This window comes from Impatiens glandulifera, chromosome 2 (assembly GCF_907164915.1).
Source record: "Impatiens glandulifera chromosome 2, dImpGla2.1, whole genome shotgun sequence".
Classification (NCBI taxonomy): Eukaryota; Viridiplantae; Streptophyta; class Magnoliopsida; order Ericales; family Balsaminaceae; genus Impatiens; species Impatiens glandulifera.
Genome location: NC_061863.1, coordinates 66,832,033 through 66,851,320, shown reverse-complemented (window position 1 = coordinate 66,851,320; position 19,288 = coordinate 66,832,033). Strand labels below are relative to the sequence as shown.

At 37.2% G+C, this 19,288-nt stretch overlaps 5 protein-coding genes across 5 annotated transcripts; 2 read left to right on the top strand and 3 right to left on the bottom strand.

Moving 5' to 3' along the window:
• Positions 1 to 1,721: 1,721 nt before the first annotated feature.
• LOC124925273 (probable metal-nicotianamine transporter YSL7) lies at positions 1,722 to 4,292 on the top strand. The gene is made up of 6 exons (XM_047465243.1): positions 1,722 to 2,034; positions 2,277 to 2,440; positions 2,547 to 2,644; positions 2,731 to 2,865; positions 2,937 to 3,126; positions 3,201 to 4,292. The coding sequence occupies exons 1-6, from the start codon at positions 1,725 to 1,727 to the stop codon at positions 4,290 to 4,292; spliced, it is 1,989 nt and encodes a 662-aa protein (XP_047321199.1). The 5' UTR covers positions 1,722 to 1,724.
• Positions 4,293 to 5,429: 1,137 nt separating this feature from the next.
• On the top strand, positions 5,430 to 7,799 carry LOC124926334 (syntaxin-81). The gene is made up of 8 exons (XM_047466537.1): positions 5,430 to 5,628; positions 5,921 to 6,013; positions 6,181 to 6,264; positions 6,396 to 6,500; positions 6,646 to 6,789; positions 6,895 to 7,167; positions 7,243 to 7,374; positions 7,468 to 7,799. The coding sequence occupies exons 2-8, from the start codon at positions 5,936 to 5,938 to the stop codon at positions 7,609 to 7,611; spliced, it is 960 nt and encodes a 319-aa protein (XP_047322493.1). The 5' UTR covers positions 5,430 to 5,628; positions 5,921 to 5,935; the 3' UTR covers positions 7,612 to 7,799.
• A 280-nt stretch (positions 7,800 to 8,079) lies between these two features.
• LOC124926162 lies at positions 8,080 to 10,380 on the bottom strand. Its single transcript, XM_047466341.1, has 6 exons — positions 10,258 to 10,380; positions 9,468 to 9,767; positions 9,161 to 9,295; positions 8,880 to 8,936; positions 8,459 to 8,593; positions 8,080 to 8,362 (listed from the first exon to the last, which is right to left on the bottom strand). The coding sequence occupies exons 2-6, from the start codon at positions 9,762 to 9,764 to the stop codon at positions 8,297 to 8,299; spliced, it is 690 nt and encodes a 229-aa protein (XP_047322297.1). The 5' UTR covers positions 9,765 to 9,767; positions 10,258 to 10,380; the 3' UTR covers positions 8,080 to 8,296.
• Positions 10,381 to 11,651: 1,271 nt separating this feature from the next.
• LOC124927069 lies at positions 11,652 to 13,959 on the bottom strand. The gene is made up of 2 exons (XM_047467412.1): positions 13,173 to 13,959; positions 11,652 to 13,082 (listed from the first exon to the last, which is right to left on the bottom strand). The coding sequence occupies exons 1-2, from the start codon at positions 13,931 to 13,933 to the stop codon at positions 11,777 to 11,779; spliced, it is 2,067 nt and encodes a 688-aa protein (XP_047323368.1). The 5' UTR covers positions 13,934 to 13,959; the 3' UTR covers positions 11,652 to 11,776.
• A 73-nt stretch (positions 13,960 to 14,032) lies between these two features.
• On the bottom strand, positions 14,033 to 15,835 carry LOC124927070 (uracil-DNA glycosylase, mitochondrial). Its single transcript, XM_047467413.1, has 7 exons — positions 15,408 to 15,835; positions 15,065 to 15,318; positions 14,816 to 14,974; positions 14,697 to 14,727; positions 14,480 to 14,615; positions 14,300 to 14,383; positions 14,033 to 14,230 (listed from the first exon to the last, which is right to left on the bottom strand). Exons 1-7 carry the CDS (start codon positions 15,736 to 15,738, stop codon positions 14,164 to 14,166), a joined length of 1,062 nt encoding a protein of 353 aa, XP_047323369.1. The 5' UTR covers positions 15,739 to 15,835; the 3' UTR covers positions 14,033 to 14,163.
• Positions 15,836 to 19,288: the final 3,453 nt, after the last annotated feature.

Genomic DNA, 19,288 nt, shown 5'->3' with positions numbered 1-19,288 from the left:
TTGATAATATTTGTGTGTTAGGGACTTTTTAGAAATATTCTAAAACTAAAGTAAAATACTTTATGTTATTGGCTATCACTAATCATTCAGTTCGAACAATATTTTATTTATTGTTGATTTCTAAAGGAGCTCATTTTTAAATGAGCCGAGCATGAGCGGCTCTGAGCTCAACTAATTCATACGAGCTCGAGCTCAATTGTAAAAGCTCGAACTGAGTTTGAGCCTCAATATATACTAGACGAGCTGAGTTTGAGCCCCGACACTATTCGGCTCGGCTCAATTACATCCCTATTTGTCGATTTAAGAGTAACATGCGAACTAATGATGAATAATAGATTGCAACGAGAGCGATGTAGCAATGACATTGCCAAATATGCTGTTTTGCAATGCAAAAGTAAAAAACATCTCCTATAATACTAAACCATGCTTTCAATTACATTAACGTAGTTTCAATTTTACTAATTAGTCAAACATTTTGTTAGATTTTTTTTTCTTCTTATAAGTAATCAGATATCTAAGAAAAAAATTTGTTTGATGATAGATTTAAATATAATATATATTTTTTAAAATGATCCATGAGATTTTAATATAATTAACTATTAGATCACTTAGAAATGATGATTTATACATGTAATTGTGGGTAGGAATATTTTAATTGATATATATAACTAGATAAATATTCATATTAATTAGATTGTATATAAATATTAGAAAAAACTTATTTGATGGGTTAAGATTGTTTTAAAAAACATTACTCATCATATTTTTTTTAATTTCAATATTTAATAATCAACTAAAATATTAAAATATTTTATTTTTCTTATATTTTAAAATTTTAATATTAATGATATTTTTGTCAATTTATTTAAGTAAGAATATGTACAATAATTTAAAGATTACCCAAATATTTTAAAGATTACCCAAATATTTTAAAGATTACCCAAATAACTACCTTAGTACCTCATCAAAATAATATATATTTTTACAAAAGTCAAATTTCCCAAATAATTCAAAGATTACCCAAATAACTCAAGATCACTACTCCTTAGTACTTTAATCAAAATAATATATATTTTTACAAATGTCAAATTGGATTCTTTATAGGGTGAATTAAGATTTCAGAAATTTTATTTTAAATTTTATAATTTTAGATTCTTTATTGTTAGAGTTAGGTATACGGTTTCAAAATATTTTAACTTATTATCTATTTCAGTAGATAATAAGGTAGGAAAGTTAATACAAAACTTTTATTTTTGTATAATTTTAACTATATTTAATTTCTTTCTAATTAAAGTTTGATGAAGATGTAACGCAATGTTATTCAATTAAATAATCTTCCATTTTACAATTTGAAGGTTTTTAGAATTAAAACCCAATATCTTACCAATACAAGAATGAAATGAATTTTAATGTTTTGATAATTAATTATTTTATTTGAAATCAAATACCATATCAAACCGTTATGACTAAATATGCAAGCGGAAATATGGATCTTCATTTCTCTCTCTCTCTAATCTTACGGAGAATTATCGAATTTGTAAGAGAAGTATAATCCATGAAAATCGGTCAACAATCTACATCACTTCACTAGTAGACTAGTTCTACATGAACTCGGAATCATAATTCATATCTATTATATATATTACGGAGGCAGGGATTCATACATTGATACAGAAACATAGAGAAATATGACTACAGAGATAACCGAGGAAATTGTGGAACAGATGGAAAAATCGACGGAGGAAGCGTTCAAGGGAACGCCGGTGCCGTCTTGGAAGGAACAGATTACAATGAGAGCGATGGTGACGAGTTTGGTGTTGAGTGTCATCTTTAACTTCATCGTCACTAAGCTAGCTTTGACAACTGGTGTGATTCCGTCTCTCAATGTAGCCGCTGGACTTCTCGGCTTTGCAGCTGTGAAAGTCTACGTCTCCACCTTTCAGAAGATCTTCAATATAAAACAGCCTTTCACACGCCAAGAGAACACTGTCATTCAGACATGCATCGTCGCTTCCTCCGGCCTTGCTTTCAGCAGTAAGTTTATTTTATCTTATTGCTGCTAGCTTCGTTAATTAAGTTTTTGCAATACAAGAAATTGAAGTTCAGATTATGAAATATTGAATTATACTGATATATTAACATTGTGAAGATCTGTAGATCAATTGATCTTATTTGTTCATTGTAATTGATGATTGAGTGGGATTGAAATCTGTTCGAATTCACCTGATATATAAACATTATGAACAATGTAATGAACATAAGATATATATTATTAGGTGGAGCTGCGAGTAACCTGTTAGGAATGAGTCCTAGGGTTGCTGCTCAAACAGAGGAAGCCAATACGGCAATCAACATCAAACAACTCTCTCTTGGTTGGATGTTTGGTTTCCTGTTCGCCGTTAGCTTTGTTGGCCTTTTCTCCATTGTCGCACTTAGAAAGGTACTCAAACCGAATTCTACATTACTTTCTTCTGGCCTGTTTTGTGTGTATTTTTGAATTGGTTGGCTGAATTCTGCTTATTATTATCTCTTATTATGATCGTTAGACTATGATCCTGAAGTTGAAATTGACATATCCAAGTGGTACTGCAACTGCTCACCTTATAAACAGTTTTCACACCCCTAAAGGAGCCAAGCTAGCAAAGTAAGCAATCTCCCATCATTTAATTCCAATCATAGCATAACCAAACTTAGTCATGTGTTTACAATTTTTTTGGATTAACTATACAGGAAACAAGTTGCTGTGCTCTTCAAGACAGGCTGTTTAAGCTTTGCATTTGCGTTGTTTCAGTGGTTCTTTGCTACAGCTGACGGTTGTGGATTCAGCAGCTTCCCGACTTTTGGTCTCACAGCCTATAAGTCAAAGTGAGTTTTTCAGTATTTACATGTGGGTTGAGTTGGTTAGGTAAAATCTTATAAGAGATGATGATTTGCAGGTTTTACTTTGATTTCTCATCCACATATGTTGGAGTTGGGATGATTTGCCCTTATATTATTAATGTATCACTTTTACTCGGAGCCATCATCTCATGGGGCATTATGTGGCCTCTGATCGAAACCAAAAAGGGCATTTGGTACCCTTCTGATATTTCCCCTAGCAGTCTTCATGGCATTCAAGGATACAGGGTATGCATGTTTTAGAAATATCATGTTTTCAAATGTGACCCCATCTAGATAAAGCCTTTATCTTAATTTCTCAGGTCTTTATTGCGATTTCCACCATGCTTGGGGATGGCTTCTTCCACATTGTTTACATGATGGGAGTCACAATCCATCACGCTTTCTTCAAATCCAAGAAAGTAGAACTAAGCAATTCGAAAGACGAGGTTGATGAATACAATGAAGCAAAGAGAAAAGAATACTTCACAAAAGACGAGATCCCCACCACCTTTGCCGTGGCCGGCTACATTATCCTGTGTGTGATATCCATTATCTCAGTTCCTGCAATCTTTCCTCAGCTAAAATGGTATCAAATTATGGTGGCTTACATATTAGCGCCACTATTAGCTTTCTGCAACGCATACGGATGCGGACTAACCGACTGGTCATTAGCATCCAACTATGGAAAAGTTGCAATCTTCGCATTCAGTTCATGGGTGGGCATAGACCACGGAGGCATAGTCGCCGGTCTAGCTGCATGCGGTGTCATGATGAACATAGTCTCGACAGCTTCCGACTTAATGCAAGATTTCAAAACCGGATACTTAACTCTATCCTCACCTCGTTCAATGTTTGTCTCCCAAGTAATAGGAACAGCCATGGGTTGCGTACTCACACCACTAGTCTTCTGGTTCTTCAACAAGACATACGCGATAGGAGATCCAGACGGTTCTTACCCTGCCCCATATGGATTAATGTACAGAGGAATAGCGATTCTTGGATCAGACGGGTTTTCATCACTTCCAAAACACTGTATGACGATATGTATAGTGGTTTTCTTCCTGGCGATTGCGGTGAATGTATTGCGTGAGGTGTTGAAGAAATGGGAGACGAAGTATGGACTCTATCAGTTTGTGCCGAGTCCGATGAGTATGGCGATACCTTTTTATCTTGGTGGATATTTTGCTGTTGATATGTGTGTTGGTAGTTTGATTTTGTTTGTATGGAGGAGAAGTAATAAGTTGAAAGCTGATCAGTTTGTGCCGGCGGTTGCGTCTGGTCTTATTTGTGGTGACTCTTTATGGGGTATTCCGGCTGCTCTGATGTCTTTGGCTGGGATTAGTGCTCCTATTTGCATGAAGTTCTTGTCGGCTTCTGTTAACAGTAAGGTTGATGCTTTCCTCGGTCGTTAATAATTATTTAGAGGGAAAGTATATATAGTTTATTGTTACTTTAGTTTAGAGGCAAATGTTTGTATAGTTAATTTGTCTCCATTCTTAGTTTTTTAGTTTTTAATAATGTCATTTCTCATGAATTTAGTTATTTTGAAGAATTAAAATACCTCATGCAATGTACTACTTTTTACCTTTTTTATGACCATGTGATCTACAAAATTTGTCATCAATATCAAAACTCGGAATATTTGTTCCGCAAATATTTACATCTATTTACAAGGCTTGTTGCAATTTTGTGTATCTTTGAAATTATGATAGCTTGAAGAGAAACAAACTGAAAAGTAACCCTTAACTTGAATCGTAATCAATACATAAGTAGTTTTGGATCAAACATTTGGATTGAATTATTTATTTGAAATGTAAAGCCATGTTGAATAATTGGTCTAATTATTTGAAGAGAGACTAAAGTGACTCTACCTGAGGCTTCAATTAATTTCACTTATATTTGAAGAAAACCCATACTTAGTTATTCATTTCAAAACACACCAACTATTATTTTATTTTATTTTGATGGTAGTGTTAAGTAGGAATGACAATAATAATCAATTCAACGATTTTATTTTAAATTTTCCACTAAGTTGGTTTTTTCTCGGTTTGACCGGTAGTTAACCGAGAATGAGACGAGAATATATTTGTATTCAATACCTCGATCACGCATTCTCACCCAGAGTGTAACTTAACACTAATAAACACATTTAATTAAGTATATGACATACAATTATATTTATTTATTTTTTACTTAAAACAAAATATAATAATAATAGCAGGCCTAGTAATCCTTCCAATTCACCTAGCTACCACCTACTGTTCAGTTTTAACATTTTAATTATTAAAAAAAATTAAATATATATATATATATATATATATATATATATATATTTAAAGAGTTAATTTAAGAAACATAAAAAAATAATAAAAAGTGGGCTATTGAAAATGAAGCCCAAACATTAATTTAGGAAACATGCCCATTAGTTTAGAAGTGTGTCTTAAATCTTAATGAAGATGGCAGGCAGAAGTAGCTAGTCATCTTCTTCCTTACATAATTTGTGTTACATATTATTGGAAAATTCTCAATTTTTATTTATTCTTTCTTCTGTCTCGTCTTTGCTTACTTGCTGCTAACATTTCTTCATCGAAACAATCAGCAAGATAGAAGCGATCGATCTCGTTTACGCGGTTGATCTTCACTAACAGGAACTCGAAGTTCCGATCTACAAAGGAGTGTCGATTGCATGTACTAGCTTCTCTTTTCTTTAGCAACTCCAGCAGACGCTCGTCTGATTCAATACTCTAGGTTATCCCTTTCACTCTAATGCCAATTGTAGAATCAACCTATATAATTGTTCAATTAGATCAATTGTGGAAAATGCCCCTCGTTTAATTAGATCAATTGTGGAAAATGTCGAGTTTAGGGTTTAGGGTGATTTTGAAATTCTATGGTTTGGTAGTAATCTTTCTTCCATGCTGTTTATTGGTACGATATAGGGAAATCATAATTCTAATTCTATAAGCTGTGAGAGAGATCAGCAAGTTTTCTGGTTGCGTTTGATCTTCTAATTCAGTACTCGTGTGATTTTGTGGTTCAGTTTCTTGTTTAGGAGATGGCAAAAATCAGAGATAGAATGGAGGATTTCAAAGATGCTACTCACAGAGCTGCTTTGTCTTCTGGATTTACTGAGGTTTGTCTTCTTAATTCTTTACTCTCATAGTGCAGTTCTTACCATTATTGAAAAACCCGAATATCAGAAATAGTTCTAAGAATCTTCACTTGAATGTTAGATTGCTTATTCTTTTTGTATTAATAATTAATCTTTCAAGAACTAATGTGTGATCATATTCTTAACAGTCAAAATTGGCAGCTACAATGGCATCATTTATAATGCACAAGCCTCGGGAGATCTCTCCTTTCACCAAAGCTGCAATGAGGACGGTAAAATACAAACCTATCACAAAAGAGTCCTCCATTTGGATGTCTTCTTAATTTCTCTTGTCAATTCTTTATATAATCTGAATCGTTGCGATAATACCTCTAAACATACCTTATTCTTGTTCATCTTTCAGCTTGAAAGTATTGAAGCTTTAGACCAATTTCTGCTAAAGCATAGGAAAGATTACTTGGATTTGCATCGAACCACTGAACAAGAAAGAGATAGTATTGAACACGAAGTAAGTTCAAACATTTGGGGTTTCGGGCATTAACATTTGTCCAACAACTAAAATACCCTTATTTTTATTCTTTATAACATTTTAAAATATTAAATACTAGGATTTTTTTCCTTTTAATTATTTTTCATTTCCCTTGATGTTGCAGGTTACAGTCTTTATTAAAACATGCAAAGAGCAAATAGATATTCTAAAGGGAAGCATAAATGATGAAGAGGCGGCTTCAAAGGGCTGGCTAGGCATTAAATCCCAAAGTTCTAATGCGGATACCATTGCACACAAACATGGAGTTGTATGAATTCAATCTCCTTTTATGTGATTTTCAGAACACGATGATAACACAATTATTTCTCATCGCACAATTATTTCTCATCGTTTTGTTTCAATGTTGTTTCAGGTATTAATTTTAAGTGAAAGACTTCATTCAGTCACGTCACAATTTGATCAGCTTAGAGCTGTGCGTTTCCAAGAGGCTATTAACCGCGTTACACCTAGAAGAAAAATGAAACGGCCAGCCACATCTAATTCTACAGGAAGCGGGAAGTCTGATAATAATAATTTACAGTTTAAAGATGAAAAACTGGATGTCGGGGAGCCTGATGATGATATTCGAGCAAATTCAATCAATCTGCAGCATCAAGTTATGGATGATGATACACGTGCACTTCAGGTGATTTTTATAAAGAAAGATTTACATTCGGTTTTGTAGATCATTTGCTTGTTCTGAAACTGGCTTCTACTACAGTTAGAGTTAGGAGGCCTTTTAGATGCAGTTCGAGTAACAGAGACGAAAATGGTGGAGATGTCTGCGTTAAATCATCTGATATCAACACATGTTTTGCAACAATCTCAGCAGATAGAGCAGTTATATGATCAAGTGAGGATTATGAATAAATTTCTGCACATTATTTTTTTTTATAAAGATGATCGCAAAATGAGGATTAAATTTTTTTCGCTCATGGATGAACAGGCAGTTGAAGCTACAAATAATGTAGACCTTGGAAACAAAGAGTTGTCTCAAGCCATCCAACGCAATAGCAGTAGTAGAACCTTTCTCTTGCTCTTTCTATTTGTGCTTACTTTTTCTGTTCTCTTTCTTGATTGGTATAGTTAAATTTTTTTATTTTTTCACAACAAAACCCCATTTTCTTTGTTGTTTATCGGTCTAATCAGCCATTTGGGTCTTTATAAATGAGAAACAAAGATATTTTGGAATTTTTCGATAAAAATTACATGTAAAACACTTACTCTTTTTCTTCCCAAAGTGCTCGACCAATCAATTAGTTGGTTCATTTGTTTCCCTACCAAGGTCAAGTTGAACTGAATCGTATTTTACAGGAATTATATATACTTTTGTTTTGGTTAACCAAGTTCTATTTCATTATAACTCAATTAGAATAGTTCAAATGACAAAAGTCTTACTTAAGAGGCGGTCTAGGTGGTCGTGTTATTTCGATTGGAGAGAATTCTCATCTTGGACATTAGTACATTTCTTTTTTCTTTGTCTAACAAGTGTTAAGGTGTCGTCCTCTTCCAACTTCACAAAATTTCATGCAATGGTTCTTCAGTTTATGGAAGCAAATCTAGAAGGGATTAGCCCCACTATGTATATATTGCCAATCAAATGAATAATAATACTATATTTGGGTGGTTTCGAACTACAAACTAATGGCATTTCATGTTCATCCCAAATTCAATGAATGAACTAAGAAAGAATTAACCATTGTATTCATCTATCATGTCAACCATATGGACGATGTTCGACTTCTCCTAGTGATGATCTCTTCTCTTCTTTTCACCTACCTGTAGATCCACTCCTTTGCTCGTCCACCAGACTCATCCATGTCTATGAAAATGCTTACTGCCTGTGGATATCAAAAACCAAAAACCAAAAAATTTAAAGCCGATTACAAAACAATTAAGTTACCATACATACACATTTATTAAGAAAAATAAAATACCTTCCCTATCCTAGGCCTCTCTTTTGACTTTTCTAGACTGTTCCGAATGTGTGAAACGGCTCCCCAACATCTCAAATTATTCGCAACATCATCTAACCTCAGTATATATTCTTCCTCCGTCAAAGGAAATGATCTCTACCAGTAATGCCCCAACAGAACAGAGTTATTTCATGGAAAAACTGGAAAACATTCATTGTGGTTTAAGGTTTTTTTGTTGTCCTTTTTTACATGACTACACAACATGTGGCTTTCTATCTTGTCGGGCAATATTCCACATCATCAAATATAAAGTTATGTCAACATAAGCTAAGGGACTGTCTGGGTCTGTTAGGTTCATAAATGTATTTGTGGAATGTTATTTTAAATGAAACAAGACAGAAGAAATATCTGTAAGCTTGTCTTCCATGATAAATTTCAATACCTGTTCCCTGTACTTCCACATAACATTCATAGCAAGGAGATTTCTTCCCATGAATTCCTGTTTCATGATAAGAATATCAGTATTAAGTAGAATTCTGGTTGCAATTAGACAAGCAAAATAATCTGTCACTATCACGATCACATTTGAAAATCGCAAAACAAATATAATTTCTTCTAGTCATAAAAAATATACATTTTTGTTCTTAAAATTAGAAACATAGTTTCAGCTTCTATGGTAAAAATCAGCAGGAGCATTAGAAAGGTATGTATGTATGTATGTACCTTCTTAATGAGCTGAACATCATATGATCTCCCATACTTGTTTCTAATAAGATTTGCCAGGTCAATCCCACTAAAACTGGAATCATCCTTTCCAATCATCCTTTCTAAGTTTTTTCTGATAATGTCATCATTTACCTGAAATCAACAAGAAATTATTTCACTAGAAAACAAGAAGTTGAAAACTCTGTTTGCAGGCAAATATGATAAAGAAAGACCTTTGACCTATTTCATGAAAAACTATTAAGTTAGAGTTAATAGTCTGAACCTTAACAAAGCTTGTTATGATTAGAAAAGGGTGTGGACATACATCTTTGATTTCATTGTCTGAAGATTCATTATCATCATCATCGTCCTCACTTGTTGAATCAGAGGGATCCACTCCACCAGTTGTAGCAGATGGAACAATTTTCCAATGTTTCCTTGTTGTTTTCCTGTTAGCAAATCTGTATTTTTGACACTCTCTGGAAACCAGACCTTTGGTTGGTGAAAGTAGAGATGAATATGCATAATAACGTGGAACTGTATTAAACTTCCCACTGAAAAGATGTTCCTGGGTGCTTAAAGACCAGGTTTGCAAATGACTTGAAATCATATTTGTTGTCATGTCCTGCATATATACCACCGAACAGAGATTTTATACTAAAACAATTAAGAAGAAAACATGAATCTAGTTGATTCCTAGCAGCATTTGTCAAAGAAACAAGTAGTGAAGGTTATATAACACAAAGGAAATATCGGTTTGATGCTCTCAATTGTTACTTGTCATGAGGCTTAGTCCTGAAATTATATCAATCATGAAGACGCGTCACTTTATAGTTCTTACACCGATGAAATGAGCTTAATGTTTAGAAATCTGATTGATTCTCTCACACTGACTAAATCGAAAACACTTGAGAATTCTTTCTGTGATAAATTTTCAAAAACAGTAAATAGCAGACGACGAGAATCAAAAACAGCATACAATTTATTCATTCATTCCTAAGCTGATAGAATCAACTAAAAAAACCTAAGTGATCGATTACAGAGTACGAAATTGAATCCTAACCTAGAAGAACCTGAATAGAAGAGAGAGAGAGAGAGAGAGAGAGAGAAAATACCTGGAGAAGGAAGACGGGCGATGGAAAACGGCATTCCCTTCTTCGAAGACGTGAGAGAGAAGTGTCAGCAACAGCAACAAATAACAATTGAGTGGCCAATATATCTTTCACCGCCCTTTCCGGTCAAACCGGTTTACACCAGACAACCTCCTAGGCCTAACTACTTCTCTATATATTTATTTAATCAAAAAATATATTTGAAACTTCTAAACTTTTACTCTTTAAATCATAATTTTGAAACTCGCTAGTAGGTTGGACTGATAAATTCGGTGAACCGCTGTGAAACCGGGCTCGATGGATGAATAAATTGAAAATGCAATCAACCTAGTTAAACTCGGTCAATTCGCCGGTTGGATCAGAAATTCGACTGTCCGGGTTAATTCAGCGGGTTTATCATATTTTTTTATAAAAAAATATATCACTTTCTTGGTTTTCTTTTTCCAATTTTTTTTGTTTTTATTGGGTTTACCTATTTTTAGTTTGAGGAATGATAAAGAGCGCGACTCTGAGACATGGTGTGCTACGTGGGTTGACAGGTAGAATATTCTTTTTTTATTAATTATTTTATCTCTCTTCTTATTAATTAATTTCTCTATCCTTTTATTAAATAATTTTTCTCTCCATCTCTACAAATTAATTTATCTCATTTATCCATATTCTCATTATTATTTTACTAATTTATTTGATATTTACTATCTCTCGTTTAACGATTAAAATAAATCAATAATTTACGACAAATTCTCACATTAAATATTTTAATAATATGTTTAAATAAATTCTAAACCCTAAACCTTAAACCCTAAACTCTAAATCCTAAACTCTAAACCTAAATACTAAATTCTAAACCCTAAACCCTAATTAATATTAATGATTAGTTGAATTATGAATTTATCTCTTTTATTATTATTTTATTTTTATGACTTTTTAATTCCTTTGTTTATCAAATATTTTTTATGGCCTCTTTTTTCTTTTTTTTATTATTTTTTTTATATTGACTTATTAATATTTTTTTAGTTTTATTACTTATAAATAAATGTTTATATAATATTTCTATTTTCACGATTAATTATTTTCTACCCACGTAGGCATCGCGCTCCCAGTCGCTGTCTCAAGTCGCGCTCTCTATCATTTTTCTTTTAGTTTCATGTAGTTAAATTATTGATTTTTAGTTTTAGACACTATAACAAACTCACTCTTACATTCATTTTAAACTCCACTTAAACCAGCTGATTTCGCTTTTACCATACTAAAAAAACTATACATTCAGGTTTCATAACTATGATTTAAAGAGATTCTACAAGTTATCGTTATTTATTTAAGCTGGTTTCAACTATTGGTTGAATGTATTTGTCGGTCACCGTTTTAAATATAAAATTAAAAATTATAATTATTTGTTTTTAAAAAACTCTAATTAATTATGATTATATTTTACAAGCAAATTACATTTTTATTATAAATTAAGTTACAAACAAACTGAAACAACCCTTTAGGCTTTAGCAACCAATCCCTGCTCGCTCTGTTAATTATCAATGTCAGGAGGTGGCGGGGGAACGATGAACCCATACAGCCATGGCGACACCTTAACGCTACTCTCTCCTTCCTCTCGTTTGGATCTCCCACGTTTCTCATCAATTTCATAAGTTGAAATCTCAATTTCGTAGCTCTTATCCGCCTTGTTCCACGACAATCCCACTCGTTTCGCCTTCGAAGACAGGTACGCACATTGCATATCCAGCAGTATCTTGCATTCTCCGCATTCGAATGCAAATCCTCCGCAGTAATTCTTTTCCTTACATTGATCGCAACGATCACTCCACTCGTTTATCGCCTTCACGCAAACCACGGGATGCTGACTGTGATGTTTAGATCTGTACGAATCGCCATATTTGATCGATGTGAATAAACCAATCTCTCTGCTCAAGCAACCTGTATGGTAGAAATGATTGCAATCCTCACAACTGTAAGTCCACCACCGTTCCACCGGACGGTAACAGATCTCACAAAAGTAAACATCGTCGTTACCGATCTCGTTTCCCATCATATCAACAATAAATTTCCTAGTTAAGGTTAAAGGATGTTTGTCGTAATCGTGCATAAGCTTCTCCGGGAAGAAGACGCAACGAGTGTGCAAGCCGAAGAAGCAAGTATCGCAACCGTACGACAGCATTGAGGTAGAGTCGAAGCTAGAGTGCTCACCGGGGTTACAAGCGTCGCAAAACACTGTTATGGAGAGCCGATCCCCGCAACCGATGCATCCTCCAATCGTGCGGTTGTTCTTCAAGGTCAAAGGATGATCGTGGGCATCATGCATGATCGATTCAGGAAGAGAAGCGCATCTAACGTCAATCATGTAATCGTCGCATTCATTGCATCTATAAGCAAATCCATTTCCGACGCGTTGGCAGCCTTTACACTGGAAGAATCCGAACCATTTCGCTTCTTTGTCAGTTCCGATTAGTGTAAGAGTATGCCCCCCCGGATGGGCCTGGTGGTTGTTCAGCTCCTTCGGTAAACTAGCGCACCATTTGTGCAGGCGAAAGTCGCAATCATTACATCCGTAGAATGGAGGGGAAGCTATACGAAGCACGCAGGCATTGCAAATCCCAAATTCAGAGCTTCCGTCGTTCGATTCCGGTGACCGAATAAGGTACAAAGGATGCTCATGGCTGAAATGCTGGAGTTCGTCTTCTTCCTCCTCCTCGCACATCTGTTTGATAAACTGGGACATCAAGAGATGGATCGACTCACGATCAGGAGCTGGCAATTGAATCAAGCCTTTTTGGTCAAGGATTTGGATTTGGATCTGGTCGTTCTTTTCACTTTCCCTGAACCAAATCAATATTTTTGAATAAGCATTCGATTCTTTAAAACCAAAGTATCAAAAAGAATTGACCCCCTCCCTAATCCCTGCATACCTTAACTTGGTCAAGCACTTAACATGGACAAGGAAAAAGCACTTCTGACAAGCGTAAACCCAACGGGGTTGAGTTACAGTGCTCGTATGATAAAATATGGAGTCATTACAGACGGCGCATACGAATCTGAAACCAGGCAAGGGTCTTTGCATCCTGTTGATGAGGGTCAAAGGATGAGGATGAGATTTAATAGTGAGAAAAGGCATCATCGGCAAGGTGAAGCACGCTTCATGGATCCAGAACGGACATGAGTAACATCGGAAGAAGATGGCTTCTTCTTGGTGAGTTGAGTCGCAGGCGGAGCAAGGGAAGGAGGATGCCGGAGACAGACGGGCTTGTAACTTGTGGCGGCTGTGGCCTGGGTAGGAGAAATTCATCCTTAAGACGGCGCATCTTAAGTCAACATCGAATCCGCAGGTGTCGCAGTGGTAGAGGAAGAAGCCGGAAGATGGGTATGATTTGTCGCAGACATCGCAGACGAATCCAGGGGAGTTGGGGTATGGGGAAGAAGAAAGGAGACGAACTGGGTGTTGTGGGTGTTCTGGAAAGATTTTGGGTCCTTTGGGGAGAGTGGCGCAAAGTGCGTGAATATTGAAGCCGCCGCCGCAATCGGCGGAAGAGCAAACGTATCCACGACCGGCGATGACTATCCCACACCCATTACAGGTGAGTCTTTCTTTCTTGTTCTCGAAGTCCTCTATACACAGAGGATGTTCATGGCCAAAATGATCAATAATATCCTCAATCAAACTAATTTCCATCTCTCTGTCTCTAGATTCTTGCAAGATTGAAGCTTTCGTGGACTTTGGACTGTATTATTCGTCGGGAAAAGGTAAACTACCCTTTAACTTGTATAGTAATTACAAAAAAGAACTTCAAATGGTTGACTAATAATTGGGGGCCAAAATGGTTACTTCAAATTGAATAACAAGTATTTTCGACAAAATAGGTTAGACAGCTAAAATCCAAAATATATTAATAAACTAAGATGTTAAAGTTGCCAATCTATGGGAGACTCTCCCATCTGTTCCAGGAGTTGGTTTGTACGTGAAAAATGCCTGCAAATATACACATCTTAAATAACATATTCAACCATTTTTTTAAAAATGTTGTTTAATTCTTCTAACCTGCATCCAAAGAAGCCTCTATGTGCGGATAAACCAGATGGATGCGCTGATTTCAGAATATGATGCCTTGTCTCATCGATTAACCTGTGATTGAATCAAAACATTCATCAAAAGAAGAAATCATTATTAGTTCATAAGGGAATGAATGAATGAAGAATGTTCAAATGGCATATTATTTACCTGGACTTAGCTTGAGCATAGTTTCCCCATAGGAGAAAAATAACTCCTTGTTTATTCACTGAAATTGTTTTGATGACAGCATCAGTAAATTGCTCCCACCCTTTCTTCGCATGAGAATTAGCCTCATGTTCCCTAACTGCACCAAACATCAAATCTAAGACAAACATTTCTCTACACAAGAGTAAAGATCATTAAAAATTTACATGAATTATCTCACCAGTAAGAACAGAATTGAGCAGTAGAACCCCCTACAATGTTTTCATTTTCATTAGGGACAAAGTAGATGAGTACAAATTGCTCTAAATTTCCATTTAATGTTTGTTTGATTGGTTATACCTGGATAGCCCATTTTTCAAGATTCCCATGAGATGGAATTGAACAACCCAAATCTTGCTTAAGTTCCTTATACATGTTCATTAGGCTTGAAGGAATTTTAACACCTTTCGGTACAGAGAAAGAAAGTCCCATTGCCTGACCAGGTCCATGGTATGGGTCCTGAAACCAAATGAAAATCTATACATCACACAAGAGGGACTTGGTGTGTATTCAGTTCTACAACAAAGATAAATGTTTTTTTTTTCTAACCTGACCAATAATGACAGCCTTAACTCTGTGAAAAGGGGTAGTGTTTAGGGCATTGAAGATCAAGTGTAAAGGTGGATAGATTGGCTTCCCAGATCCTCCTCCTTTTCCTTTGCTTCCGTATAATTCATTCTGCAGATACCTGTATAGTTCTTTGGCATAAGGTTTATGAAACTCTCCATCGAGAATGTTCATGCCCAACCAGGTCTCCTCCACCAGAAGTTTTTCCAAGTCGATAAGACCCTTACTATCTCCTTCTGCATTACAGAAACATTAAATCAGTCTCAAATGAAAATGACACTTCAATGTTATATAACAGATAGAAACGGATGGGAGGAGATTAGACCTTTGGATATCGTTGCAACTCTATCCAAACAGATTTTGAGATTTCTCCTTGAATTCGCCTGCAATTTGTTGAACTCGATCTTCGCTTGTTCCTCGCCTGTCAAGCTCGGGGAGGATAGAGAGATCGAAGCATCATCACCGCCGGCGCCGGAAAAATCATTAGTAAGTGAGGAGGAAACGCGGAGAGGAGAAGATTTGGAGGATGATCCCGCCGCAGTCGTCGAGATCAGATTTGGAGTTGAAGAAGGGGATGGAGGAGAAGGGAGTCTTTTCAAACGCTTAGCAGGTTGAAAAAGATCAATTAGGGTTCTTGAGGAGGAAGAAGAAGCCATAATCTGATTTAACCGATAGAAGGAAAATCCGTCTGATGAGATTTTATATACCGATCAAAGAAAAGGCGGGAAATGGTCCGTCTTCCGAAGGCCTAGGGCGGGGCACGGGTAATTTCCACACCTGAACTCGGACCTGTTTCCGAACCTAGTCTGACTAGTGTCATGGATCCCTTGACCAGCTAACCCAAGAGGCTTAATCACCCATGAAGGCCCAACCCAAAGAACATTCTAGAAAACTAGAATGCCTTGTGAGTCATTTAATGTAGTGGTGGTTATTAGGGTGGTAGTTGGATAGTAACTCATTATTGTGGTGGTTGGCTAGCACACCATTAATAAGGTAGTTGGGTAATTAATGTAGTAGTTGAGATTAACACTATAAATACCTTTGATGTATACATTTGTAAAGCATCAAGTATTTTATCAATATAATTACTTTCTCTCTCTAAAAGTTCTTGTGTTTATTCAAGTGTTACATTGAGAAAGGTTGACTAGTTATTGATCTTACGAAGATAATAACTAGTGCCGCACGGTTCGTTGGAGAAAAGACCAAGCCCGTGACAATTGGTATCAGAGCCGAAATGACGAAGAGATCGGATGAAAGTTCAAAGGTCGTGGATGAAGTAAAGAATCTTCCCCACGGGACTGGAGAAGATGGTAGGATCTCCCGCAAAGTTCAAACGGGAGGATCCAAAACTATCAAAGAAAGAGAGATCAAGGGATGCTATCGTTGACATTATCGCCAGGCTGGAGAAGGTAGAACTCACAATGGCGTATGGACAAGATAATTTTGGGGACCTAGAGGAACGCATTGCCGAGCTTGAGAAAGAGAGAGACGAGCTCCGGGAAGGATTGCAAGGTGCCTTAAACGAGGGCTTGTCAAAATGTCAAGAGCAGGCTCAGATCATGGAGCAAACCCTCATTGGTGAAATCAATACCTTGACCGAGAAACTCGAGGTAATGTCATCTAAACTACAAGCCACCGAAGAGGATGTGGCGTTACTCAAAAAGGCGGTTGCGCAAGAGTGCGGACGTGCGCCTGTTGGAGTCCCCAATCCGACAAGGATAGATGTTCCAAAGCCTAAAACGTATTTAGGCGAGAGGATTGCGAAAGAGATTGATAATTTCTTATGGGGTCTGAACCAGTACTTCAAAGCACTCGGTCTAATAGAAGAGGCGAGGAAGATAGATACTGCCACGACCTACTTGAAAGACACCGCAATGTTATGGTGGAGGCGAAGGAGTAGCGACATAGAAAGAGGTACGTGTTTTATTAACACTTGGATCGAATTCAAGGAAGAACTCAAGAGGCAGTTTTATCCTGAAAATGCTATTCGATAAGCAAGAGCCAAGTTGCGGCGGCTCTCACATAGGGGGAGTATCAAGGAGTACGTTAAGGAATTCATTGCCACTCTCCTTGAGATCCCCAACTACTCAGACGAAGAAGCTTTGTTTGCCTTCACCGATGGTCTACAAATTTGGGCTAAACTAGAGTTAGAACGGCGTGGCGTCCAAGATCTAAACACTGCCATTGCCGTGGCTGAATCTCTAGTTGAAATGCGAAGACAAGACAATACAAAATCGACCCACGATAGGAGCGACAAGGGGAAGAACGGTAGAGATCGTTTCCACAACAAGGAAGCTCCATCTAAGATCACCAAACCCAATAGTGGAGATCAGGAGGAGAAAAGTGGAGAGAGACCCCAGATAAAATGCTTCTTTTGCGAGGGACCACATAAAGCAAGAGAATGCCCCACGAAAAACAAACTATCCGCATTATTGGAGGAGCAGGAACGCCTTCATGAAGAGGCGCGATTGGGGTCGCTACATCTCCTCAGTTCTATTAAAGCCAAGTTTGAAGAACCAAAGTCCGCGAAGAAAGGACGATTGTTCGTAGAAACGAAAGTGGGAACCCACACGGTTAAAGCTTTATTGGACACGGGAGCCAACAATAACTTCCTAGAGGCAAAAGAGGCGGGAAGATTGGGGATCGATTACACTAAAGAGAAAGGGTGGCTGAAAGCGGTCAATTCGGCACCAAGTGCGACATATGGCGTTGCTCGTGATGTAAGGGTCAACTTGGGAGAATGGATTGGAGTCTTAGATTTTTCCATTGTTGACATGGACGATCACAAAATGGTCCTTGGCATTGAGTTTCTAGACAAGGTAAATGCTTTCCCACTCCCTTTTGCAAATACTATGTGTATTTTAGAGTAAGGCAATACTTGCATGATTCCTTTAACAATGGAAGGCAAGATAGAAGCTAAACAGCTTTCTGCCATGCAACTCTCAAAAGGCATGAAGAAAGCTTGTCCAACATTCCTTGTTAGCCTGAAGGAAGATGAGAAAAGCGTGTCCCAAGAGAAGACACCTCTAGAAGTCACGAAGGTTCTAGAAAGGTTTCAAGATGTAATGCCCGCTGAGTTGCCAAAGAAACTCCCTCCGAAGAGAGAGGTGGATCACAAAATAGAGTTAGTCGAAGGTACTAAACCACCAGCAGTAGTCCCATATCGCATGGCACCTCCCGAATTGGAGGAGTTGAGGAAACAATTAAAGGAGCTGTTGGACGCGGGCTATATCAAGCCGTCCAAAGCACCTTACGGAGCACCGATACTTTTCCAAAAGAAGCAGGATGGGTCGCTTCGAATGTGTATTGATTACCGAGCTCTCAACAAGTTGACGATAAAGAACAAGTACCCTATCCCGTTGATTGTTGACTTGTTCGACCAACTTGGTGATGCAAAGTGGTTCACAAAGTTGGATCTACGGTCGGAATACTACCAAGTAAGAATAGCGGAGGGAGACGAGCCCAAAACCGCATGTGTTACGAGGTATGGATCTTTCGAGTTCTTAGTTATGCCTTTTGGTTTGACGAATGCTCCTGCTACATTCTGTACCTTGATGAATCGAGTCTTCCAACCCTTCCTGGACAAGTTCGTTGTGGTGTACCTAGACGATATTGTTATATATAGCAGAACATTGGAGGATCACCTACAACACCTACAACAAGTTTTCCAAGTACTGAGGGAAAATGAGTTGTTCGTCAAGAAGGAGAAGTGTGAATTCGCAAGGCCGGAAGTGATGTTCTTGGGGCATATCATGGGAAGGGGCCAACTCCGGATGGACAAGGCCAAGGTGCGAGCCATTGAAGAATGGAAACCACCGAGGAAGGTTACTGAGCTGCGATCTTTCCTCGGCCTTATCAATTACTATCGAAAGTTTATAAAGGGGTATTCATCGATCGCATCCCCATTAACGGACCTATTAAAAAAGAATAAGTCGTGGAATTGGGATACGAGATGCAACGAGGCATTTGAGAAGCTGAAACAGGCAGTGATGGAGGAACCTGTGTTGGTACTACCAAACCACACCATGGCTTATGAAATCCACATAGATGCCTCAGATTTCGCCCTTGGTGGAGTGTTGATGCAAGAGGGACACCCCGTCGCCTATGAGAGTCGCAAGCTCAATGATGCGGAACGTCGGTACACCGTCCAAGAAAAGGAGATGACTGCGGTTGTCCATTGCTTGCGAACATGGAGACACTACTTGT

What these genes read in the sequence shown, in the direction of transcription:
- LOC124925273 (XM_047465243.1), top strand. Translation starts at nt 1,725, where the DNA reads ATGGAAAAATCGACGGAGGAAGCGTTCAAGGGAACGCCGGTGCCGTCT. An exon ending in CCATTGTCGCACTTAGAAAG is followed by an intron (nt 2,441 to 2,546) that starts GTACTCAAACCG and finishes TATGATCGTTAG; the next exon opens with ACTATGATCCTGAAGTTGAA. An exon ending in ATGGCATTCAAGGATACAGG is followed by an intron (nt 3,127 to 3,200) that starts GTATGCATGTTT and finishes TTAATTTCTCAG; the next exon opens with GTCTTTATTGCGATTTCCAC.
- LOC124926334 (XM_047466537.1), top strand. Translation starts at nt 5,936, where the DNA reads ATGGCAAAAATCAGAGATAGAATGGAGGATTTCAAAGATGCTACTCAC. An exon ending in TGTCTTCTGGATTTACTGAG is followed by an intron (nt 6,014 to 6,180) that starts GTTTGTCTTCTT and finishes TATTCTTAACAG; the next exon opens with TCAAAATTGGCAGCTACAAT. An exon ending in TTGCACACAAACATGGAGTT is followed by an intron (nt 6,790 to 6,894) that starts GTATGAATTCAA and finishes ATGTTGTTTCAG; the next exon opens with GTATTAATTTTAAGTGAAAG.
- LOC124926162 (XM_047466341.1), bottom strand. Translation starts at nt 9,764, where the DNA reads ATGACAACAAATATGATTTCAAGTCATTTGCAAACCTGGTCTTTAAGC. An exon ending in CAGACAATGAAATCAAAGAT is followed by an intron (nt 9,296 to 9,467) that starts GTATGTCCACAC and finishes TGTTGATTTCAG; the next exon opens with GTAAATGATGACATTATCAG. An exon ending in AGAGGCCTAGGATAGGGAAG is followed by an intron (nt 8,363 to 8,458) that starts GTATTTTATTTT and finishes TGATATCCACAG; the next exon opens with GCAGTAAGCATTTTCATAGA.
- LOC124927069 (XM_047467412.1), bottom strand. Translation starts at nt 13,933, where the DNA reads ATGGAAATTAGTTTGATTGAGGATATTATTGATCATTTTGGCCATGAA. An exon ending in AAGTGCTTGACCAAGTTAAG is followed by an intron (nt 13,083 to 13,172) that starts GTATGCAGGGAT and finishes GATTTGGTTCAG; the next exon opens with GGAAAGTGAAAAGAACGACC.
- LOC124927070 (XM_047467413.1), bottom strand. Translation starts at nt 15,738, where the DNA reads ATGGCTTCTTCTTCCTCCTCAAGAACCCTAATTGATCTTTTTCAACCT. An exon ending in AGGCTGTCATTATTGGTCAG is followed by an intron (nt 14,975 to 15,064) that starts GTTAGAAAAAAA and finishes ATTTGGTTTCAG; the next exon opens with GACCCATACCATGGACCTGG. An exon ending in TATGCTCAAGCTAAGTCCAG is followed by an intron (nt 14,384 to 14,479) that starts GTAAATAATATG and finishes ATTCAATCACAG; the next exon opens with GTTAATCGATGAGACAAGGC.